Source organism: Eretmochelys imbricata, chromosome 1 (genome assembly GCF_965152235.1).
Source record: "Eretmochelys imbricata isolate rEreImb1 chromosome 1, rEreImb1.hap1, whole genome shotgun sequence".
Lineage (NCBI taxonomy): Eukaryota > Metazoa > Chordata > Testudines > Cheloniidae > Eretmochelys > Eretmochelys imbricata.
Window position 1 is genome coordinate 215,366,370 of NC_135572.1, and position 26,371 is coordinate 215,392,740.

At 45.8% G+C, this 26,371-nt stretch overlaps 1 protein-coding gene across 1 annotated transcript in view; it reads left to right on the top strand.

Moving 5' to 3' along the window:
• The window catches only part of LOC144259179 (scavenger receptor cysteine-rich domain-containing protein SCART1-like), a 45,122-nt gene that overhangs the window by 9,126 nt on the left and 9,625 nt on the right, over nt 1-26,371 (top strand). Inside the window, 11 exon segments of the mRNA XM_077807359.1 lie at nt 1,577-1,897; nt 9,784-10,098; nt 10,331-10,645; nt 13,425-13,742; nt 18,748-19,062; nt 19,543-19,857; nt 23,094-23,156; nt 23,243-23,557; nt 23,904-23,939; nt 24,307-24,444; nt 25,317-25,397. Of these exon segments, the coding sequence (XP_077663485.1) occupies nt 1,577-1,897; nt 9,784-10,098; nt 10,331-10,645; nt 13,425-13,742; nt 18,748-19,062; nt 19,543-19,857; nt 23,094-23,156; nt 23,243-23,557; nt 23,904-23,939; nt 24,307-24,444; nt 25,317-25,397 (2,532 nt within the window).

Consider the following 26,371-nt stretch of genomic DNA (forward strand, 5'->3'; position numbering starts at 1 on the left):
AGAGTTAATATTGGTTAAATGGAATCAATTACATACAGTAATGGCAAATTTCAGAGTAACAGCCGTGTTAGTCTGTCTTTGCAAAAAGAAAAGGAGTACTTGTGGCACCTTAGCGACTAACCAATTTATTTGAGCATGAGCTTTCGTGAGCTACAGCTCACTTCATCGGCAAAGTTCTTGGTTCAGGCTTGTAGCAGTGATGGAATAAACTGCAGGTTCAAGTCAAGTCTCTGAAGTACATCCACAGCTGGGATGGGTCATTCAGTACAGACACTCCCCGATTTACGCAAGACCCGACTTACGCAAATCCGCACTTACAGAAAAAGTTCCATAAACTAGAAATAGGAGGCGTTTTTTTTTTTTTTTGCTTAAAGATCAGGTATACGTTTCCGACTTACGCAAAATTTGAGTTACGCGGAACAGAATGATTGTGTAAGTTGGGGAGCGTCTGTACTTTGTTCAGAGCTTCAGTTTGTAGCAAGGTTCCTCCAGAAGTAAGAAGCAGGATTGAAGACAAAATGGAAGGATTTCCAGGGCCTTTTATATTCTTTCTCTTGTGGGCGGAAACCCTTTTTTTCTCTTGTGCAAAATCACAGCAACAACATGGAGTTTGTAGCCACATGGGCAAGTCACATGTCCATGCATGACTCAGTTCTTTTACAGGGAGATCAGCCATTGCTCACATGCTACCTTGAACATCCCAGGAAGACTTTTCATGTGGATTGGAGTCTCCTGAGGTCCATTGTCAGTTAAGTGTTTTTTGATTGGGCACTTAATCTGCAAATTCCTTTCTCAAGAAACTGACCAAATGTTTCACTAATGCTACACTAATGCTATTGAGATAAGTACATAGCCAATATTCATAAACTTCGACTACAAAAATGATACACAAATACAGATAGCATAATTATAACCAGCAAATCATAACCTTTTCATAGACACCTCACACAACAACCTTTGTACAATATTTGCTGCAGATCATAGAATATTAAGGTTGGAAGAGACCTCAGGAGGTCATCTAGTCCAATCCCCAGCTCAAAGCAGGACCGACACCAACTAAATCATCCCAGCCAAGGCTTTGTCAAGCTAGAAATTAAAAACCTCTGAGGATGGAGATTCCACCACCTCCCTATGTAACCCATTCCAGTGCTTCACCACCCTCCTAGTGAAATGGTGTTTCCTAATATCCAACCTAGACCTCCCTCACTGCAACTTGAGACCATTGCTTCTTGTTCTGTCATCTGCCACCACTGAGAACAGCCTAGCTCCATCCTCTTTGGAATCCCCCTTCAGGTAGTTGAAGGCTGGTATCAAATCCCCTTCACTCTTCTCTTCTGCAGTTCCCTCAGCCTCTCCTCATAATTTATGTCCCCCAGCCCCCAAATTATTTTCGTTGCCCTCCGCTGCACTTATCGTTTCGCTTAAAGTAACATTTTTCAGGAACATAACTACAACGTTAAGCGAGGAGTTACAGTATTATATTCTTCAAATACTATTTGACTAGCTCCATTAGTAATAATAATGGGGATGTGGCTCAGTGCTCTCTCCAATAACTCTGTCCTGATTCTACTTGAAGGTGGAGCTATTGATCTGAAGTTGGTCAACGGAAACAACCCATGTGCTGGGAGAGTGATGATTAAGATTGGTGAACTGAGCGCCATTTTGTGTTCTACTGTCTCACCTATGAAACATGCTGCAGTAGCTTGCAAACACTTGGGATGTGGTTCTGCAGTTAGTGTCCATAGTGCTGCCCACTTTGGAGAAGATTCCACACTATACTTGGTGGTAGGAGATGTTTGTCATGGGAGTGAGTCAACAATCTGGGAATGCAGATTTGTAAACTGGAATATAAAGTCAACATGCTCTCATCCTTTCCATGCTGGAGTGACCTGCTCAGGTAAGAAATCAGCCATCCTTCTACTTGCCATGTGAGAAAAGGGATTGAATCCAGAGTTTGTTCCATTCCCACAAACTAATGTAGAAGTGGGTAAATATGATCAAATCCTGAAATTATTACTCTCACATTATAGTGAGCAAATCCCTATGTAATTCCCAACCCAGATATCTTTAGAGTCCCCTTTATTAACCTCACTGCAGTTGTCTCAATACCACATTTTCCATTTTCCTTTTATGGGTTTCAAATTTATTTTGTACATCCAAACTAGGGAAAGTATTGGTATTTAATAAGCTATTCTATGTACATATTTAAACTGCACCTATCACCACGGCATTGGAGTGCCTATCTGGAAAGCCCATAAAATCCTGTTGAGTAGTAATGTTTTCAAAGGAAACAGACCCATACTTTTCTCTATGCAGTCATTTGAGAGCTTAGAAAGTATCAGACAATATAAACTTTTAGTGGCAGAGAGTAGTCAGATCCAGTTACAGCATCATGCAAGGCATTTCCAACTAGAGTCTTGTCTAACCTCATCTCAAGCATCTAATGGTAGATCTGTTATCTCCCACAGTGTTTATTCAACTGCATGATCACTCAGGCTTTTAGAAAATTATTCCCAACCACCAGAGTGAAATTTAGAGCCTGATTCTTCACTTTTGGGTATGTTGTGAATGAATGTAAAATGCTACCAAACTGGAAATCACTCTGTCAGACTGGTCCTGGCATTATTCATTCATATAGTAGTCATGGAGTACAGGTATAGATGACACAAGCTGAAAGGAAGTGGGGAATCAGGCCCTTAATTTTTAGCTCTTGGCCATTGCTCCTTGTCTTCCTCCTTTTCCTTCCTTGTCTCCTTTCTTCCCCCGATCTTTTTACACTCATATTTTCATTAGTTTCTGTGACATTCAGGGTGCAATCCAGACCAGTGAGGGGTCTTACAATGCCTTGCTGCAGTAACTCCCATCTGGGCTGCTCACAAACAGCCTGTTAGCATGCAGGTCACAACCTGACCGTGTGTGTGTAACTGCAGACTGCCAGCCTCACTTGGGTTACACTCTGCCTGTTACCAGCCTCGGTATTTCTGCAAGGTGACCCCAACACACTCCCAATCCTGGATTTTCCCCCCAAATGTATGTTCTGTACTGTCAAGCCCTCTCTTGGACAGTCCAGAGATATTAGGTCCATTGTCTCTTTTCAGGATCAGTACACAACAACTTGCCACCTTCAATGGAGTTACCCGGACAATTTAACTTAAACACACTGGAGTAGATTCAATTAAAGAATAAACAAGTTCATTAACTACAAAGAGATGGATTTTAAGTGTGTACAGGTAATGAGGCATAAAGGCTAGAAATGGTTACAAGAAATAATTTAAAAAACTCTTTGTAGTGCCTAATGTAGCAAACTAGACTTGATTCAAAGTCAAGTCCTCACCACATCCTTCTGACAGCATTACAGACCAAACTTTTCAGGTCAGGACCCCTCCCCCAAAGTCCAACGGTTGTTTGTTTTTCTTCTTAGGTACAGGAAGAGAGATACTCAGGGGTGTTTGCCCTTCACTTATACAGTTCAGTTCATAAAATTCTGTCCAGCTGAGCAGAAGGAGACCTGGAATCTAGTGAGGAAAGATGCTTCATGTCGTTTTTTTCACCTGTGTGTTCTGAGATGCAGATTTTCTTTGTCTCCTTTATTTTCTCCCCTGCTCTCTGAGGATTCTGTTTACAGAGTATATGTAAACTGAGGAAACTGCACATCCCTTTGTTTAAGACCTACTTGACCAGTTCTGCCTAATCAGACCACAAGAATTTGAACGTGTCCCTTTAACATCATACAGGGGAATTTCATAACTTCACATATAATGATGCTACACACATTTCCCCATGATATTATTGCCCAGTGAGTTATTAGTTTCCAAATGATACCTCAGAAGGCATATTTTATAGAAAGATTATTACAATAGTGTGTAGGGTGTGATTACAGGGGTGCATTTGGCCACAGTTTCGTTCCCCCCGGTCCACAGTGTGTCTGCATAGTCTCACTCCTTATAGCATTCTCTGATTTATCAGTATCTATCGTAAAATGGAGTGATCAGAATTCACCAAATTCCTGTTGTGGTTGTGCAAGGGCTGAGTAAAATTGCATAATTGCATCTAGTATGGGAAGGGTCTCCTGTGCACATACACCTTCCACTGGACATAGACATATTCTTTGAGTACACAGTGTGACAGACAAAGGCATTGGCACCTGATGTACTAACACAGGTGCCCTCTCTCCTGGGGTATGGCCTTTTCTCTCCCTGGCACTTACTATTGTTATGCTTATAAGAAGCACACAAGATCTTTTTCAGGGGAAAAGGCAATACGCCATATTTATTGAAGATACAACAATTAGCATATGCATTCAATCACACACACACACACACACTGTCCCGCCAGTCAATGTTATAGTTACCAGTCCAGAGTCCGGCGCAATCTAGTGGCCAGGTAGGTAGGAGCTGGGTTCTGTCAGTCGCGACACGAAGCTCTGGGGAAGTCTCGGCAGGATGAACCCAAAGTTTCATGGCAAGGCACCCTGTTTATATAATGATTTTTTTCATTGGGACCAATGATTTTTGAATGATTATGCGCTAATCAATTGTTGTTTGATGAGTGCTTGTTTTTTAATTTCTTTTTATTATTTTTTTATTTTGTCTTTTTATTAATTTTTTTAGGGAGTTATTTCATGCTGGTTTTGATTACAGCTATTTTGTTCCCGCTGATAGGTGCTAGTTTTATTTTATTTTTTTATTTGCCTTTTCACAGGAGACAATCAAGTAAATAAAACAAACCCCAGCAAAGGAAGGACACATAAAAAATAACAGCATAGCAGTGGTGGTAACTTTACTGTGAACAGGAAACTAGGCTCAAGGGAAGGAAAAGGTTAAGGTTAACTAATCTATATATAATATAACGGTAACGTACCCATCTATGCCATGCCAAGAGTCCTAGACCATTGTGATATTAGAGTTAACTCAACCATTCACCACTCCTACTCTACAGCTAATTTTCATGCAACAATTTAATTGGTTGTAATGAGTCAGTGATACAAGAGGGACAGCACAGATCATGGGGTCCTTGGCCCAAATGCCACTGTTCTTCAAAGTTTGATTTGCCACCCATACAACTCACCACAAACTCCCCAAGGCAACTGACACACCCAAACAAATCAACATAGCTTTCCCAGCACAACACAACCCACATACAAATCAACACAACCACTTACAGAACACACAATAACAACAAACACACACAGCTCCTCACCTTAGCACACACCCCTCATTCACCACCCGCACAAATCAGTACAAAACTCCCAGCACAACATTCATATTCACCCACCCTCATTCATACTTACCATAAAACCAGTAACTTGAGTGGCAAAATTGCTGGTCATCTCTAGTAATAAGTAAGCCTATTCTTCAGAATTTAACACTCATAAGTTCTTCCAAACCCCAGCTGTCTGCCTGGCACCTTACCAAGGCAGACAGTATGGCTGAGTTTGTGTATCCTGGTATAGTGTGTTCACCGCTGCAGCATTGGCCAGCTTACACAAAAGTCCCCTTAGCTTTTCTCCATCCCCAAATGGGGCAGGATCATGTCCTGGATCCAACCAGGCTTGCTATTCCCTGGTCTGGAATCCTCCTAAGGTCTCAGTTGTCTATCGGTAGCCAGTCCCAGATAGGATCTCTCTCTCCAAATGCTGGTGCTGCCTGGTCCATGCAGCTAGAGTCTAAGAGCATGAATCTCTGAGTGGTGCTGTCTCTCTTCCAGCTTCCAAACTAAAACCCTCTGTGTAAAATCAGTCTGTCTTGTTGCTGAGAGCTGTGCAGCTCTGGCTTGTCATAGGCTCAGTGAACTGCTCATCTAGATCCCCCATGCAGGAGCCTCCCTGTTGGCCTTGGACAAGGTTTTTAGTTCCTTCTGTCCTCATCCCTAACTCCAAGCAGGATGGAAATGGGGTCAGGAGGCTCTAGTAGCCATTATAGCTGTAGTCCTTTAGGATAAGGCCCTCTAGAGGCTGAATCCTGAACTCCAAGGGCTGGCAACCGTAGGTGGGGGTTACACACAAATAAAAGCCTGCAGGACTCTGTGGCACACATGGGGGAAAATAAATAAAATCTAAGGAAGGAGGAGCTGCTAGTGATGCAGCTAAGTGAGCAGGAGGTTGGCAGCTCAGTGCTCTCCTGGCCTGGCTGGACCCTTTGTACAGCTCATGCTCTAAAGTCAGACATGGGCAAAGGATGAGCTGGTGCGGATCCCAGAAAGGGAAACAGGTGAGATGGATGGAAGAGGGGATTCAGGCTCCAGCAGCTCTGGTAGGACAGGCTCGGATTCTAAAACACGACCTCTGCGCCTGCAAGAGCTGTAGGCGAGAGGTGGGACCAAAAATATCATTCTCTCCTCACAGCTGCAGTGGTACCAACTCTTGCCATTTTGTTTTGTGTCATACTTTCAAAAGGAAGTTTCTAGCCTTTGTGGGTGGGTTGAAAAATTTGAATAAGTGACCCCTAAAGGCTCAGAAACCCGAAGGCAAAGCAGAAGAACCCCCTTGTTCTATTTTCTAAAATCTCTGTGCCTTTCACTACATGTCCCTCTGCACACACTGTGGCCTCTGGGATCTCATCTACAAGGGCCCTGCCCTCTTCACATTTAGTCCCTCTTATAGCCCAGAGTTGCCCACTCTTGCAATTTTTTCCACAAGTGATACAACTGTGGCTGGTCTGGGGCCCAGTCCTACAATGGGGCAAGAAGCTCCATCCTGAGTCCTCTGATTGGCTGGCTGCCTTACTTGCCCGCCTCCTGGGGTAAAACAACCCCAGTCATAACTGTTTCCGGCAGAGCTCTCTTCCTCCCCCTTTCCCTTCAGCAACCTGAAGCCATTTTCATTGGGGGGGGGGAGCAAAGAGCCATCAGCTCAGGGTGGCTCTTCCCCCCTTTTCCCTCCCTTCCTGTGAGCAACAGGCTCCCCCCATTCCCAGTGGTGGATTTTGCTGCCCCTAGGCCCAGAAATAATTGCCGCCCCCACCCCAGCTCGCCTCCGCTCCACCTCTGCCTCCTCCCCTGAGCGCGCTGCCAGGTCCTGCTTCTCCCCGCTCCCTGCCAGTGCTTGTGCATGAAACAGGTTCACGAAGGAGAGGAGGCAGGGCTGGGGTGGGGATTTGGGGAAGGGGACCAATAGGGGCAGGGAGGGGGCAGGGAAGGGGTGGAGTTGGGGCGGGGCCGGGGGCAGAGGGCGCAAACCGGCACCGGAGGAAGCAGCCTCTGGCTGCTATTATAAATTTATCCCTGCAAATTTGCCACCCTAGGCCTAGGCCTTGCCGGCTTAGGCGTTAATATGCCGCTGCCCCTCCCGCAGCACTGGCTTGGGAGGGGGCGGAGCTCCCTGGAGGGGCAGAGTTGAGGCTGGGGGGCTGAACTGAGGGCTGGCACCTGGGAGGGAACAGAACTGATGGGTGGCTGGGTAGGGACAGACCTATTTGCTGGGCAGGGGACAGGCAGATGTGGGGGTGAGAGCTTTTGTAACCGGGGCCAAAATCATCTTACCCAGTACAGTGGGGAGAGTGGGCAACACTAATTATCTCACATGCCATTCTGTCTCCAATAAATCTGTTTAATTTGTATAAAATTGCCCTATTTCTTCTCCCCTTCCTCTAAACTTTCTGTACCTGTCTCTCTGTCCTTGGACCATGTACTCCCTGTAGCAGGAACCTTCCCTTCTAGAATGTCTGGAAAGCATCTAGCACACCGTACATGCTACCATAACCTAATAAAATAATAATAATAATAATAATAAATAAGTAATAATAATAAATAAATACATCTGCACCCTCAATTCACACTTGGGGAGAGGAGTGTTCTCTGACTCCTAAAATCATGCCTATTCTTGGAATTAAAGTTTGCCTCCCCGGATGTTAGGCTCAGACCCATTCATATTGCCAAATCCTGAGGTCCTTACACATTTTTTCTTCTCAGTCTTTACTCTGGCAAAATTTCTTTTGGTTTTAATACAAATTTGACTTTGTTTTCAGTAAGGACTGAGTAAGAACAAAATCAGGAGTTTAGGTTGTAGCTCATGGTGAAAGATGGCAAACTGACAGCCAAAGCATAATTACTAAGGTGTTGGTAGCAGCTCCACAGTTGTTATTCGCAAAAAGAACAGGAGTACTTGTGGCACCTTAGAGACAAACACATTTATTTGAGCATAAGCTTTCGTGAGCTACAGCTCACTTTGTCGGACAGTTGTTATTATTAGTTACTTGTACAGCTTCTTGAGGCCCCAGATGAGATCAGAGCCCAGTGTACTTGGCACTATACAAATGCAAAGTAATAGTCAGTCTCTGCCTCACAGTCTGAATGGAAAAGACAGACAAAGACTAGAGGAAAAAGCTGAGGCCCAGAAAGGTGAAATGACTAGTCTGAGGTCAGACAACAGGTTAATGGCAGAGCTAACCTGGAGCACGGGGCCACAGGACAAGTGCAGCCTCTCCCAGGGAATATCTCCAATGCAGAGTGCCCTTACATCAGGGACAGAGCCAGCTGGTTATGCACTGCCACTGCCTCGGTATCAGTATTATTTAATCGCAGCAGCGGGAATAAGGCAGAACAAGTTTTTACACAACAAATATGCTTCTATCTTACCTAAAGCTTAGCATCTTCCTTAAAACTTAGGCAGGTCCAACTGCTTAAAAGTTAAAACCCATCCTCCAGGGCCTGTCTCTGTGTCAGTTTGCTCCCCTTGAGCAATAACTTGACCACTTCCTCTGCCTGCTTTTCAGGGACATTCTTTTTATCCATTTCAAAGCATTTTATTCCAGTTTCCCACCTGGATCTCCCCCAACTTCACTAGCCAAGCAGCTGATCACAGCATGGACAGTGTTAAAACTTCAAAGGTGTTGTCACCTGTATTTTCTTCTGAATATCAGTGAATGAGTTATCTAAAATATTGTCTTGTTTCTTGTGGAAACAAACCATCCAGGTCTGATTTAACCCTCAGGGAATGCATAGACTGCAAAAAAGTGTATTCTTAACGTGGGTTAGCTAACCCCCATTAGTTAACTCTAATTAAAATATCAGTGAAAACGTGGCAACTTGCCTTTTAACTCAGGTTAGCAGCTCAAATTCAACCTCAGGCTGCCCTGGGCTTGATTTGAACTGCTAATCTGAGGTCAGGTCTACACTATGGGTATAACTACATTGCTCACAGGTGTGAAAAATCCACACCCCTGAGAGACCTAGTTATACCAACCTTAACCGTCCGTGTAGACAGTGCTATGTTGGTGGGAGAGCTTCTCCTGCTGATATAGCTACCAGCTCTTGTGGAGCTGGCGTAACTAAGCTGACAGGAGAGCTCTCTCCCTTCGGCTTAGAGTGTCTTCATCAAAGCACTACAGCTGCACTGGTGCAGTTGCTGATGCAGCGTTTGTAGTATAGGCCTGCCCTGAGTTAAAAGCTGAACTGGTGTGTCCTCACTGCTATTTAACCCAAGTTAGCTAAACTGAATTAAGAACACACCTCTTCTTGGAGTACTTTTAGTAATCCTGTAGCAGACAACACAGCAAGAAAACAAGAAAAACTTCATAAAATAATACAGGCCTCTCTCACATCCTTCACAATTAGTTAAACAACACTGACAGTAGTGTTCGTTTCTAAATAGTGACACAAAGGTCCATATTTCAAGAACAAATATTTAATTACAGGTACTGTATTTTTTAATGTACTCATAGGTATAATCCATGATTTCTAAACATTGTTATGAAAAAGTTTGAAAAACGTCTATTTACTGAAAGGTGTAGTGGCGAGTATGGAGTGTAAGTGTAACATTCATTGATGGATTGTTTGACTCTCTAGGCTACTCACAGCCTCGGCTGGTGGGAGGAGATAATCCCTGCTCAGGACGTGTGGAAATAAGACATGGTGAAACATGGGCTACACTCTGTGATGCACACTTTGATCTCAAAGCTGCCAGTGTTATCTGTAATGAATTAGAGTGTGGAAGAGCTTTATCTACCCCGAGAGGAGCTCACTTTGGAGAAGGACAGGGGCTGATCTGGACTGAAGAGTTGCAGTGCGTGGGGACTGAGTTACACCTTGCGGACTGTCCCAGGATATCACATGTGAATCAGATATGCTCACATGCAAATGATGCCAGCGCCATATGCTCAAGTAAGAATTAAGCATGATGTCTTTAAAATCCCAGTGTTGTGTATTCTAGATTAGGGTGCAGCAATAAAACAATCTCACTCTGTAGGGAGCTGGGATAAGAGGGTGCCATCAGCTTCCTGTAAAACCCTAACAATAAGAAAGGGATCAGTCACCCCTGACTTCCCGTACTTATCAATTTGATATAAAATTGCTCCAAGGCTCCCTCTCTAAACCCCTTCTCCCTTCTCCCCAGGGCACTCAGGGTTCCAGCTGGTGAACGGCAGCACAGCGTGCTCAGGGAGGGTGGAGATCCAGGTTCTTGGTGCCTGGGGAACTGTCTGTGACTCACACTGGGATCTATCAGATGCCAACGTTCTCTGTCATCAGCTCGACTGTGGGTTCGCTGTATCAACTCCAGGAGGAGGGTATTTTGGGAAAGGAACAGGCTTTGTCTGGAGAGACACATTTCACTGTAAAGGGACTGAACCACATTTGGGCCATTGCCCTGTGACTGCCCTGGGGGCATCTCCGTGCCCACATGACAATGATGCCAGTGTGATTTGCTCAGGTAAGTGCAGCAGAAATGCTGGATTAATGACACCTGCCCCTCAGTGTCTGACACTGCCCTCCAGAGCACAGGGAGAGGAAGAATGATCTAGAATCAAGGATTATTCAGTTAAATAATAGTTACTACCTGGAGAAATCCCTGTATTCCACACTTCAGCAATGTTGCCTCCCAGACCATTTTATCATGGAAGATGCTAAGACTGAACAAGAAGAATAGGAGCATTTGACTCCAACAGAAAGGAGCTGCTAGGACAGAGCTAGAATTCATCAGACTGGTACTGAGAGTGCCCCTGGTGGCTGCCCCACTGTACTGGGTAAGATGATTTCGGCCCTGACTGCAGGAGCGCTCACCCCCACATCTGCCTGTCCCCTGCCCAGCAAATAGTTCTGTCCCTACCCAGGCACACATCAGTTCTGTTCCTTCTGAGTTGCCACCCCTCAGTTCAGCCCCCCAGCCTCAACTCTGCTCTTCTTCATGATGCAGAGTGAATCATCTCCTCCAACCCACTGCTCAAAGCAGGACCAACACCAACTAAATCATCCCATCCAAGGCTTTGTCAAGCCGGGCCTTAAAAACCTCTAAGGAAGGAGATTCCACCACCTCCCTAGGTAACCCATTCCAGTGCTTCACCACCCTCCTAGTGAAATAGTGTTTCCTAATATCCAACCTTGACCTCCCCCACTGCAACTTGAGACCATTGCTTCTTGTTCTGTCAAGAAACAAAGCAATGAAACATTAAATGATTTTTAGACTTGTGAACCCTTTTGTACTTTAAGGTGCACCCTCAACTGGTTTACTTTATATTAGACAGTGAAAATGGTCCTTTACCACAGATTTCAATGGGCAACATAGAGGCCAATACTCCTTTATTAGGATAAGTTAGGAGGGTGGCCAAAATTATAAAAGAAACTCAGTCCCAACCATAAGTATGCAGTGACTGCCACCGCACCACATTTTGGATCTATTAGTTAATTTCTCTGTGTTAAAATCAAGACAAACAAACAAAACAAACTATGTGGGACCACGTACTAGAGTTTCCCCATTGTAAACAGGGTTCTCTCTCTCTCTCTCTCTCTCTCTCTCTCTCTCTCTTTTCTGTTCTTTCTAGAGATTTTGGCACAAAGATTCACTGGTCACTGTTCTCCAGAGCACCTTGGATTGTTTCCTTAATACCACAAGCCATTAATGTCCCTTGGCCATTTCCCTTAGATCAGTCACAAAACCCATTTGCCTACTCAGGTGCCATTCTCTGTCTTCAAGGTATTTAACTCTCATTGAGACCATAGACCTGATGCTCAGTCACTCCATTCCTGCACTTGGGTGGCAGGGAAGGCAGCTTTAAGCCACATTTACATTCTTTATTCTGGTGCCATGTAGGGCCTTGCCCAGACCCTGGTGTAACTAAGAGCAGATTCAGGGCTGTTCTAAGTTGTACTTTTCTCCCCATAGTCTCCAGAAGAGAATAGCTGTAGTGTTGTGCACTGCGGGAACACTCTGATTAAACTGTGATTGTTCTTGAGGGACCCAGGGCACCTAGTGGTCTCTTGCCTCTGGCAAAAGGTAGCCTTGCCCATGGTGGCTGGGTGTTAGATCGTTAACATCATCAGCCTGTTAGTCACTCAAACACTCTCCTCTGGGCTATGTCAGCCATGTCTTTGCCTTGCAGGTTAACACAAGGTGCATCCTAGTCTCCAAGTCCCTTTGAATCATTCCCCTGTGATATCCAGCCCCTGACACTGGCTACTCACAGAAGACCCAGATTCTCCAAAAGTGCAGTTTGCCCCAGTTTACTAGTTTTAATGTAAACTCCTGTATAATACACAGCACTTGTAAGCTCTTATAATAAAACAGGAGAAAATTTATTTAAGAAAGAAAGTTCACTGGAAACAAGAAAGAGTGGTGAAAACAAACGGTTACAATATAAAACAAAACCATAAAACATGACCTAAGGCTTACACTTATCAACAGTTACCTTTCCTATCTAAAAAATAGGTTTCCCGGAAAAGTTAAGTCTGTTGCAGTGCTGTCTAGCTTCACAGGAATCAGGATCCAAACTTGCACAAACACACCCCTGCTCCAAAAAATGTCTCCTCAGTGACAGGATCCAGAATGCCTCTCCCACTCTGTGTTATACTGAACCAGTCTTTTGCCTATATTCATAGGCAGGGTGATTCCCTGCTGTTGTATTGTTCCTTTTTTCTTTTTTACCTCTGTTTTGGTTTTGATTGTTTGCAGTTGTCTCTGAGGGTTTCCATTGATAATCTGGGAATGGAGCAATTGAGCCTCACATTACCTCACCGGCTAACTAGGGAGGGGTGACAGCTCCCTCCTGCTTGAATGGGCCATCACTGAGACCTGTTATCCCTGGTGACTAACTTTTACTGCAAGTCCGTAAAGTCTCCATTCAATATACTTCCATGATTACTTAAATGTTACCTGCACATACATCTCATAATGGTTCTGAATCGTGATAAGTTATGAGCTTTCTGTAGACACTTATCTGTTACCCCTTATGGATAAATTCCCTACAAGATGTGTGTTCGGTGTAGTGAGTTTGTCAGGTCTGAGGACAGAATTTCAAAGGACTGGGGAGCCTTTGCCAAGGGATCTCTGTGTCACACACACCACTGCCACACACGATCACTACCTCCTTGTGACACATGCAGATGCCTGTATCAATGCAATGACTTGAATATGAGTCATTTTATTCACTGAGCTACTATAGAGTTCGTATTGTTCCTAATGTGCACAGTCTATTTCCCATCTCTCCTGGGTCCAGGTCATTCGGAATCGCTCAGACTGTTGAATGGAGAGAGCCGGTGCGATGGGAGAGTCGAGATTTCCCTCCATGGTGTGTGGGGCAGAGTGCTGGATGACCAGTGGGACATGAACGATGCCAGCGTAGTGTGCAGGGAGCTCCAGTGCGGAGTCGCTGAGAAAGCTTTTAACCCCCCTAAGTCTGGGCGAGGAACAGGCCCTGTGGGGCTGAGAAGTGTCCAGTGTGCAGGAAATGAGACTCGCCTGACTCTCTGCAACATCTCCGCATTTGAGACAGCCCAGGCAAGAATTACTGAGGATGCTGGCGTTGTTTGCTCAGGTGATTTACTGTAAACATTTTACAAACAGCCTGTCCTTGTCCAATAGGAACATGACCCACCCCAGGGCCTGCCTCCACACACCTTGTGCTGAGATCTCAAACAGATATGGATTTGAGATTCACATTATGGACCGTCTCCAGTAAAAGTATGTGTGTTATATGCAGAAACAACAGCATAACTACATTAGCGATTAAGCGCCAGCAGCAATTCAGCAATTCTGCACAATCCAGCCTGTGCACGGAGTGGGGCCTGTGAAAAAAATAGTCTGTGATCAAATACTCCCAAGTCGGTATCATAATGCACGCGCACAAAGAGCCCATGGTAAGGTTGCACTAGCAAACGTAAATCTATTTCCTAACTTTTGACAGCTTGAATCTGCAACCCAAATAACGTTCTTTTAATGTAATTTTATGTGAAATTTCCTATAAAAAGAGAGAAGTAAAACCAAATTCTAGTATGTGCACCCCTACCACTCACCTCCCCCTGTGACTCCTCAGTGGGGTCAGACCCCTACTTCATACCTTTGGCACAAGAGCCCAGATTGTTGCTACTATTTAACCTGCAGAACTAACAATGTCAGCTAGCAGCAGGAGAAGGCTGTTATCCAAGAAGGGAATGGGTTGCTGGGTCTGCATGATGGTTGTGGGGAAATCCAGCCTGGTCTGGCTCTCTCTCCCTCACCTTCAAAATTGGGGGAACTCCCACTCCATGTATTACCCCAGATTCAGGATTTTCTGTTGGACCATGTGCTGTGAGAGCAGGATGGCTGGTGGAAATCCACTCTGTGTCTCTTTTACTCCATGGCCAGGTTCTTGGGGTTCTAGCCCCATGTTCTGCCCCCAGAGTGTGGGGTATGGTGGTAAATGGGCCACTGAGGCCAAGTGCTGGGTTTGGGGATTTAAAGAGGAGTGGGCAGGAACCCAGTCCTGCTCTCTTCCCCCTCTACAGCTGCTCTGGTAACTCCGAGCTGGTCACAGTACAGTGAATGCTCTGCTGTTGCTTTGATGATAGTGTTAGTGAAGGGTCAAAAAGAAAAGGAGTACTTGTGGCACCTTAGAGACTAACCAATTTATTTGAGCATGAGCTTTCGTGAGCTACAGCTCACTTCATCAGATGCATACCGTGGAAACTGCAGCAGACTTTATATATACACAGAGAATATGAAACAATACCTCCTCCCACCCCACTGTCCTGCTGGTAATAGCTTATCTAAAGTAATCTTCAGGTTAGGCCATTTCCAGCACAAATCCAGGTTTTCTGAAGGGTCAGTGATTTTGACGGGCTGCCAACATTTTCCTGAAGAACTCAAATGAGAGAAGGGAAATGGCAATTTTGAACACTGTATATCTTAGCCAAATCTGAATAAAGTTTCATGGGACAAAGAAAAGGCAGTGCTGTAGCCACAGGAGATTCCCTCTGCTGAATAGCCAAGACCTGTTGCAAACAATAGAGATGTGGGAGTTCAAAGAAAGATCACTAAAGCCTGGAGCTACAAAGGAAGTAGGCATTGCAAAACTTATCTTTTAAGAGCTTAGAAAATCACAGGAATGACATGATCTACAACACCTGAGTTAGGCACTCTATACAATGAGTGGGAAGAGATAGGAGCCTTAGAATGGGAGTCACAAAAGCCAGCTCACTAGGCAGGAAGCCTTGTAAATTAGTCAATGGGAGATGCTAGTGAGAGGCGTGTGTCCTAAACTCTGCTCCTCTCACAGAGACAGGCACTTAAGTGTATGTCTACCCAGCAATTAAACACCTGCGACTGGCCCAGGTCAGGTGCTACGAGGATACCAGAGCCTGGGCCCCAAGCCAAGCCCAAAGGTCTACACAGGAATTTTTAACCCTGCAGCCTGAGCCCCAGGAGCCTGAGTCAGCTGACCCAGGTCAGCTGCAGCCATATCACAAGTCTTTTATTCCAGTGTGGATGTAAGTCTGAGCTGCAGGGAGGCACCAGTCTCAGAGTGTGCTCCAGGAACTGGAGGAAGAAAGGCATTTCTGTGCCTAACTCGTGTGCAGAGTCCGATCTGGTAGACATGCTCAGAGGACATCTAACTCCATGTAGAACAGCAAAAAGGAGTGGGGGGAGGAAGGAAATAGAAAGGAGTGCCACTTTTATCCCGTGGTTAACACACTCACCTAGGATGTGGAAAGTCCCCTCTTTCCCTGATAAGGAGGAGGGATTTGAACAGAGATCTCCTGCCTCTAGGATGAGCACTCTAGGCAACAGAATGATTCTTTCTCTGCCCAATTATATTTATTTAATTAAAGTGGAACAATGTCAATGGGAAAGAGATCCACATCAGGATGTCTCATAGCCCAGTGATGAGAGCCCTGTCCTGAGTGGTAGTAGATCCCTGGAAATAGACAGCCTTAACTCTGCCCTGTAATGACACCACACAATAACTTACATTTATGGTATTTGCTCTCCCAAAGTAGATTAAACAGATTTCTAAAGACACATTAGATTGTTTCATATTTTCCCCTCATGATGTCAAGGGAGTAGGATCAGGCAGGTGTGCTCCTCAGAACTCGAGTGGATCAGAAACCAGAATTCCCATTCCACAGGTAACTGGGAAAATTTTGATTTTTCCCTCCAAATTAAAATTTGAAATTTCACACAAGCAAAAATTCCAAAATTTTGTTTCAGAAAAATGGAAACAACATTTTGTTTTGACCCCATTGCCTTGACTTTTATGTTTATTATAATTGTAATATGACATAATATAACATAAAAGTAGAAATGATAAAGCAGAAATTAAACATTTCAGCATTATTGAAACAATACGTTTTGATACTTTGATCTAAAACTTTGAAAAAATCAACACAATTGTTGCAATTTTGTCAAATCATCATTTTCGGATGGAAAATGTTTCTGTCTGAAAAATTCAACTAGTTCTTCTGAGAACCATACTGGGAACCTCTCTCCTCTCCCAGCTCTCCAATATGATGCCTCTATGCATCCAGTCTAGAGTAGACAGCTTAGTTTCTTGTAGTTTTATCACATTGCACGAATGGGTGGCCAGTGACCCGGCCTTTGGGGGAGGCTAGCCCCCAGCCTCTCCCCTTGTGCCCAAGGCCCCGCCCCTCCCCTTGTGCCCCCCTTTCTCCCTCCCCTTGTGCCTAAGGCCTTGCCCCTCCTCTTCTTCTTCCCCCCCCCCAGGAGCCCAAAGCACCCCACCGTGGCCCCCAGCCCTAGCACAAGGGGCCGGGGGGCGAGGCCCCAGCCCCAGTGCTTCAGGCAGCTGGGCCACCTCCAGCCCCTGTGCGCTGGGCAGCCAGCCCCAGAGTGTCAGGCTGTGTGGCTGCAGCGCCCCCAGCCCCAGTGCGCTGGGTAGCACAGCCCCAGCCCCAGCCACTCGGAGTCTCTGCAGGAGGCAGGCCAGCCAGCCCCAGCCAGCCTGGGCCAGACAGGGCAGAGCACTGTGTACCACAGGAGAGGGCCTGGCCTGGGGGCAGATCGTGGGCTAGGCTGTTTGGGGAGGCACAGCTTCCCCCGTCTTTGATACTTGTTGCCCATGATTGCAGTCTCATATCTGTTCTATTTACCTTTCTTGCCGCTAGGTCTCTCTAACTTTTGCTCCTTCTCAGCTGATCCCAATGATTATATGTGTTTCATATTATTTTTTACCAGACATATTCACTTCCATTTTCCTGAACTGAATCTCATTTTGATTTCCTTACCCAAGGGCCATATTGCAGGGCTGGCCAAACTTACTGGCCCGCCGAGCCACGTATGACGGTCTTCAGAAGTTCAAGAGCTGGAGCACACCTGCCAGGAGCCAGGGCTCGGGGCTTCAGTCCCACTCCTGCTGAAGCCCCAAGCCTCGGCAGGTGCACCCCATAGCACTGAAGTCCTGAGACCCTCCTCCCTGCTGGACAGAAGCTCCTACCCCACCACCAGACTCCAAGGCAGAGGTCCCGAGCACCCCCCAGCCCCGCACCACCCCGGGTGTGGTAGGCAGAGAAAGGGGGATAGAGGGAGCTTGCGAGCCATAACTTAATGGTAAAAGAGCCACATGTGGTTTGTGAGCCATAGTTTGGCCACCCCTGCCATATAGTGTCATCAGCATGTAAGCACAATTATCTTTTGACTTTAGTGTGGATTTATATTTAGAAGTTAATGGTATATAATGGGGCTTTATATTTTTGCTTATGATTTCACACTTTTCAGTGTTCATAGTCTCTCCCAGTTTTGTATAATCTGAGACTTTTGCAATATATAACATATTGCCATTTTATCATTATATTTTGTGTTCCTCCCTGTAGCTGATCACATCCTAGCCAAAATCATATCTAAGTCAGAATGCTGAATGCTGAAAGCTTGATTTTGTGAGAAACTTTATCAAATGCTTTACTAAAATGCAGAGTTATTACATCTATTGTATTCTTATCATCCATTGATGTGATAGCTATTAAAAAGCAGTATAAGGTACTTAGCATGACCTGTTTGTAAATTTCAGCTGCTAATGGCTTATGGTTACATTGGATTCAGGATAGGAATATGAATTACAGGACAGTAGTAATCAGGATCACTTACATAATTGTTAAAATAAATTGGTGCCATATTTGCTTTCCTCTAAGCTTCTAGTACCTCCCAATTCTTCAGCACTTACAAACATAATTATTAGTACTTAAGCAAACTTGTGAGCTAATAATTCCTTGAATGCCCTCTAAACTTATTTTCAAATACATGTTTGAAAAGATTTGAGTTTTGAAGGCACGACTGATTCTGCAAATCCACAAACTCTCAGCTAGTTCTTTCTCCTAGGTAAGTCAAGCATTCAGGATTAAGCCTTATTCCCTTATGCACTTTTAAGATCTCTTTACCATGCCTTAATCACTTTCTAACTCTGCAGACTTCTTCTCTTTATGTTTCATGTTAAAGACAGACTTTTAAAAGCATTTCAATATTTCAGCCATTGGAGCAGCATCATTGGTTTGCATGGAAGCTGTCCAGTTATCATTATATTACATATTACCCACTGGGATTCATCCTTGTAGGGAGCAGGCGGATCCGGCTGGTGAATGGGCCAGGTCGCTGTGCCGGGAGAGTGGAGATTTATTACAATGGTACTTGGGGAACAGTCTGTGATGATTCCTGGGACCTACCAGACTCCAATGTTGTTTGCAAACAACTGGGATGTGGACGCGCCATCAATGCAACTGTCTCTGCTCATTATGGGCAAGGATCCGGGCAGATCTGGCTGGACGATGTGAACTGCTCTGGGAACGAATCTGATCTCTGGGAGTGTCCTTCCCAGGGCTGGGGCCAGCACAACTGCAGACACAAAGAGGATGCAGGAGTTCTCTGCTCAGGTCTGTTCTGTGAATGATCTCGTGAGTTTGGTTACTAGGGAATTTAATGAAGTATATGGGTGTTTGGGGAGAGAGATGAGAATAACAGAAAGTTTATCTCCCTTTCCATTTCTCTATCTGTCTTTCTTCCTGACCTATCCACCTGCAATGGTCACCATTAAAAAGTCTACATTGACAACAGTTAATATCAAGGGGTACTGGAAATATTGTATTATTACCTTAGCTTTAGAACATGTATTAAATTCTGAATCTTGGGTACCATTGTGTGTAACTATTGGTGAATGGTGTCTTTTAAATACCAATTCCATTGTTAATATGTCTGTCGCTGGTCTCCAGAAAAGTCTTTCTGACTTGAGAAATGAATCTTGCTTCTGTAGAAGAATGCGCAGGTTTGTTAGCGATCTCAGGGATTCAGCCTTCAAACCACAGTGTGTTTCAGAATCAGAAAATATCACAGCCAACTTCTGCATTTCCTTCTAGGGCTCATGGATCTGAGACTGGTGAGCGGCAGTGCCTGTGCTGGGCGGCTGGAAGTTTTCTACAATGGGACATGGGGCAGCGTTTGCAACAGTCCCATGGATGCGGTCACCAGGGCACTTATATGCAAACATTTGAACTGCGGAGACAGTGGGATTCTTTTAAGAGACTTTACATATGGAATAGGCTCTGGCCCCACCTGGGTGGATGGCATTCGGTGCAATAAGCAGCACAGCTCCCTGTGGCAATGCCCGTCAGACCCATGGAATCAGCAGTCATGTAGTACCAGAGGACAAGAAACCCACATCTTTTGTGCAGGTAAATAGTAAACTATTTACACTATATAAACACTCAAACCACAAGTCTAACTCGCTGACAGGTTTTGATATAATTGTGGTATTTTTTATTTTCACTATATTTTATGAAATTCATAGTTATATTCTTTAAACATACTCAGCAATGGCACAAACTTATTTTCAGTTTCTGAAGTTATAGAGATAGGAATGTAGTCTGTTAATAACAAACATGGAAATCAATTATTAAAAAATACACATTATACAGCATGATCAGTTGTGACCTAATCCAACACCCAGTGAAGTAATCAAATCGAAGTAATCAAATCATAGATTTTAAGGTCTGAAGAGCCTGTTAAAATAATCTAATATGGCAGGCCATAGAATATTAACCAGTAATTCCTGCATAGCTCAGTGGTTCCCAAACTTTAACAGCCCGCGAACCCCTTTCACTAAATTGTGAAATCTCGTGAACCCCCTCCTAAAAATGAATATTTCTAGGGATTTAAGTTGAAATTTCCTCCGCACTCTGCACTGCGTGGGGCTCCTGCTGCTGCACCCCGTTGACCACCCCAGTCAACTGAGCTCCACTGAGCTCGAGCTGCAGGTTCCGCTGACCGCCAGGTCTCAGGCTGCCAGCCCCAACTGCCCGGCCCTGCTCTCCCTGGGGCTCCAGCTGCCAGCCCCGCTCAGAGCACTGAGGTTCAGGGGGCTGGCTCTCCTGCTGATGGAGGCAGGGCTCAGGCTGCGAGCCCCAACTGCCCGGCCCCGCTCTCCCTGGGGCTCCGGCTGTCCCACCTGCTGCTTCCAATGCCCAGGGTCCTCTGACCGCCATTAGTGAAATTTTTCTGGCAAAGCACCTGTAATGTTCTGCAAACCCCCAGTGGTTCACAAACCCCACTGATCTAGCCTATACATTCTGGTTTAGCTACAGCATGTCTTTTAGAAAAACCTCCCATCTTGAATTAAATACTTCAAGTAATGGAGAAGCCACCTTGGTAAAATGTTTCAATGGTTAATTACGGTGACTGTTAAATAAACTGTTCTTTATTGCCAGTCTGAATTTATTTAGCTTCACCTTGCAGCCACTGGATCATGTTAGGCTTTTGTGTACTAGATTAAAAAGCTTTCTGCTCTCAGAAATCTTCTCCTTATGTAGGTACATAAACACTATTAACAAATAAAGCCCTTCACTGCCATTGTTAGTAAGCAGTGTTTCATACTCCACTTCAGAGCTGCAAAAACTGGGATCAGAATCCTGCTGTCTACTGTGGCAAACTCAAGTGTCAGCCAAACAAGAACACTGCTTTCCAGAAAGCATTATTATCCCCATTTTATAGATAGAGAACAGATATAAAAACTGTCTCAAGGAGTCTGTAGTATAACCAGGAACTGGCTGCAAACCACTTGTGTTCTACGCCAATGCCTTAACCTCAAGACCACCTTTTTTACCTGTTGATTTCCATGGGTATTGGATCAGTCCCATAGTGAGACCCAGTAAGAGTTATCCACTAAATACTCCTGGGGAAATTCTGCACCACTGCGCAATGCAGAATTTTGCAGAAATTAATGTTATGTGTACAGAATTGCCTTTCCCCCCACAGAAATGGGCTGCAGTGCTGCTGGCCACCACTAGGGGCCGCTGGACCCAGCAGAGCCCAGCTCGCACATAGAAGACACTGCTGGGAGGAGGGGGAGGAAGCTAGAGAGTTCCCAACAGCTGCAGTTCCCAGCACACCCTAAGGGAAGGAGATGGTGGCATGCAGGAAACTCCACACAAGCTGGGGACCCAGCATGAGACTGTTTCTTCCTCTTGATCCCTGGGCTCTGAGGGGTAGGGGGCAGGTGTCTGGGCTGGGGGGGGGCATGACTGAGCTCTGCGAGGGAGGGAGCAGGTATCTTGGCAAAGGGGGGGCGCCGCGGCTGGGCTCCGGGGGCGGGAAGGTGTGGGAATCTGGGCCAGGGGGCCCCCGCATCTGGGCTCTGGGTGGGAGGGGGTTCGGGTCTCTGAGGGAGGCGAGGGGGCAGAGAAACAGGAACTGGGTTGTCATAGGGGTTTCTTTAACTCTCTACTCCTGGGGAATTTTTGTCTGTGTCTGTATTGTTACAGACATACTTGCTGACAGGTATTTTGAAATAAATTACCAAAATAATTGAAACTGGCATGATTATATAGTGTTATTTTGACAAATAAAATTTGCAGAATTTTAAAATATTGTGCACAGAATTTTTAACATTTTGGTGCAGAATTCCCCCAGGAGTAGACTAAAGAACATCAATAGTGTGCCTTTATGGTTAAAAATCTTCCTGGGAATAACAATCTGAGGTCTGGGCTGTGAAGTCCATTGATAGATCCATGTCTGAAGCATTATTTATATTACTGTAACACCTAAAGTCCCCAAGGCCTCAATGCACCAGGCACTGTAAAAACACCGACTGAGAGAGGCACTGCCATATGGAGTTTACAGCTGAGACAGACAAGGCAGGTGAGAGGAGATGCAGAGGGACATGGAGATGAATTAACTTGGCCAAGATCCCACAACAGATTGAAGGCAGAGACAAAGATAAAACACAGGTCTTTTAAGTCCTATTCTAGTGCCATAACCAGTGTCAATATACTGCCTCTCAGTGTGGGAAGGTACAGACCTGCAACTCCTACATAGCTCGTTCTGAGTATTAATATTCCTCTTCTATTGGTTCCTGCAGTGATGAAGGTGCATTTCAATTCATGTGTCTGTTTACATTCCAGTCACTGTGCAGGGGATTCAGGGATGTTGTCTGAGTGGGGAGATGGAGTAGATTCCAGGCTGGTCTACACTAGAAAATTAAGTCGACCCTGCTAATTTGCGCCGGGGGAAATCCATGCCCCTAAGCGATGTCATTAAACCAACCTAAATGCCATGTAAACAGCACTAGGTCAGGGATGCGTATTACCTACACTGAGAACCCCTCCCTCCGGCATAGGTCGTGTGTACTCTGAAGTGGTGCAGCTGTGCCATTGTAGCATTTCAAGTGTAGACAAACCATTAGATATACTGTCCTGCCAGTTACATAAAGACACGTGCATGCCAGCTGGGAACTGATCAAAGACTTCAAAATCCAGAGAAACACCAGAAGAGCTAATTATCCCAATTACCAGATTTTAGCTTTTGGCCAGTTTATAAAGTGCTGGTATTGGGGTTTGAAATACCAGTAAACCCTACTGTATCCTGCAGCACACATGCTGCCCAGTCCAGTCACCTCAGTGTTTTATCTCCATAGGTGGGAAAGGGAAACCATCTCAGAATCCATTTGCTGAATGCCCGAACTCTACAGACTGCACAGGTATCTCTGCCTCTCTGTGTCTCCTCCTCAGTCCCTAAGGACATTCCCAGCTGTCCCAGTAACATGTGAGGTTTCTGTATTTCCAGACCAGGAGAAGTTACGTGTCGTGGGAGGAGAGGACAGATGCTCGGGGAGAGTGGAGGTTTGGTACCGTGGCTCCTGGGGAACAGTCTGTGATGACTCCTGGGACATGGCGGATGCTAACGTTGTGTGTAAACAACTGGGCTGTGGATCTGCTGTATCTGCTCCGGGCGAGGCTGCATTCGGTGAGGGGACTGGTCCCATCTGGGTGGAGATGTTGAACTGCAGAGGGACAGAGTCATCTCTCTGGGACTGTCCTGCCAAGCCCTGGGGTGAGAGTAACTGTGGTCATAAGGAAGATGCTGCAGTGAATTGCTCAGGTGAGTGACAGGAGATGTTTCTGCTTTATTATATAATTTTTAAGGGGGAGCAGGTGTCACAGCAGCTGGGTCCCCATTCCTGCCCACAGACCAGGCCTCCTTTTTCCTTAAAAGACAGGATGTGTTGGGACTTTTTTTTATTCTAAAGTGCTAGGGCATCAGACAACGTTGCTTCCTTTATCCGGCACAGGCTAAGCCGCTAAGCCTGTGCTGCTGTGAGGAATATATCATGGGTGAAATGTAGGTGATGTGCAGAGCACATGGGGACTCAGAGGAACAATCACGTAACAGCATGTCATCACCCCCTCACTCCGCGCTCCAACTCTCCTTCCTTTTCCCCTTGCAGGCGTGACAGAGACAACAGCTTCACCGGCTACAACAGGTAACACATTCTCTTGCAAGCAAGGGTTAAATTTACCTACTGCCAGGCTCACAGGGGAATGCGCTGGAACCTCCACCCTAAGAAAATGAGCTTCTTTACACAGAGTGTGAAATCTAAGGGTGAATGACACCCGGGTGGGAGCTGCAGGCCGTGCTGAGCAGGACGATTCCTGTCTATTGGTTCTAGCCCCCAGTGCAGGGCCCACGATTTAAACAGCAGCCTGTGAGCTGCCCCCATGGTGTACAGACTGGGTCCCAGGCCATTACCCTGCTTCCTAGGTGGTTCAATAATACACTGGTGAGCTCCTCTGGGCCCCCCTGACTCTCACAGAATAATCTCTCCCTGTCGCATGTTCATTTCCACCCAGCTCCCCCGCGCCGCCCTCCAACCGACAGTGGGAGAGTCACGGTGCCCGTGGTCATCTGCATTATCCTGGGGGTCCTGCTCTGCCTGCTGTTAATCATCCTGGGGGCACAGGTGCAAAGGGCCAGGGCACAGCACAGAGGTGGGTCCTGATTAGTGTCACTGTCTGAAATGCCTCTGCAATAGCGGGGGAGCTGCAGGTGTGGAGAGGGGCATTGGCAGAACTATGAGGGGACCTCAGGTCTATGCTAAGTCCTGTCTTATTTAATATTGTCATTGATGATCTGGCTGTAGAAATGACCAGGAGAGCAATAACTCTTTCAGATGACACTAAGCTGGGGGCATTTGAGAGCAGTGGTGACAGAGAAATAATAAATAGGGGATTAGAAAGACTGTAAATATTGACAAAAAATAGAGATCACATTTGGGAAAGTACAAGAAAGTGCATGTGAGGGAGGACAGTGAACAGAGAGACTCAGTAGGAGGGAGGGTTTGAGGAAGAAGAAATGCTGGAAAAGAGCTTGGGTGATAATGGCCAAAAAATCAAAGACAATTCCAATATTTGGCACTTTTCATTTTTTAAAAGGTGCAAAGACATTTGCTAGTTAATGCCCACACAGTCCCTAGGCAGCATGTGTAGAAGTACTAAGTATATATATGTAAGTGCTATTTTGCTCATAGCTGTAAACACCAGTTTGGGAGAGAAATTATTTCAGGTGATACCAGGGAGAATAACAAAGATTTAATGAGATTAATGTACAATGGGAAAATTTTAGGCTAAATATGAGGAGAGACTTGTGACAGTGAACTAGCCCGTGGGAACCATCTTCAAAGGATTGTTGTGGAAAGGAACATGGTCTCCGTCGCCTTTCAAATGTAGACTGGACAGAGCATTAGGAATGTGCTGTAGGGATCAGTCCTGGACTGGCCCCAGGGCACAGGACTGGATGATCTAATAGGGTTTCCTATCTATAGTTTCTATGACCCTATGTAAACACTGTCCTTTTTTTTCAGGTGCCACAAGACCCTCAGATCCCGTGTATGAGGAGATTGATTATAACCTGATGGGAGAGAAGCAGATATTGGGTCACTCAGGTGTGTGTCTCATTCCTACTGAACTTTCCATCTTTAGACCATGACCCACAGCTAGATATCCTCAGCCACCAGCTCTGTGAACCCTGGACTGCTGTGGGCATTGGGCCCGTGAAGAGACCAGTTATTGAACTCATGTAGGTGCAGTGACAGATTAGCCACTGGGCCAACGGGGCCTGTGCCCAGGGTCCCCGGACAATTGCGGGGCTCTGGAAAAATCAGTGCTCCCACACCACGATCTGCTTTGCCTGCCTCTCCTGCCGGGGAACGGGATCAGGTACAGAGTTTGCCTCACTCCATATGCCTGCGTGGCACTCCTGCCAGGGAGGAGGGAAGCCCCCACAACCTGACCCCGCTTCTCGACAGGAGTGCCAGGGGCAGAGGCAGGGGACTACTGATAGAAAGGGTGGGGAGGGGCTCCCACTTGCTCTGGCCCAGGGCCCCACAAAACAGTAATCTGCAACTGGTTAGGTGAGCCTCCTCCCCAGCAGACTCTGCTAGACCCCATTCTCAGGGCAGCCAGTCCCATCTGCCCATCCCGCAGCCTTGGAGTGTAACTAATTGTGGGTCAGGAAAGTGACTGTCTCTGGGGCCAGGCTACAGCATCATTTGAAAACTGCTGGAGCAAGATGGGGGTGTCAACAAGGTGGGGGTGTCAGGGTCCCCCCCTCTCCACTCTGAACTCTGGGGTAAAGATGTGGGGACCTGCAAGAAAGACCCCCTAAGATTATATTCTACCAGTTTAGGTTAAAACTTCTCCAAGGCACAAATTTCTTTCCTTGTCCTTAGACGGTATATTGCTGCCACCACCAAGTGATTTACACAAAAATTCAGGGAAGGGCACTTGGAATCCCTATCCCCTCGCCATATATCCCCCAATCCCCTTCACTCCCTTTTCTGGGGAGGCTTGAGACTAAAATACCAACCAGTTGCCTTAGCAAAGTGAGCTCAACCAGACCCTTTGTCTTTAGGACCCT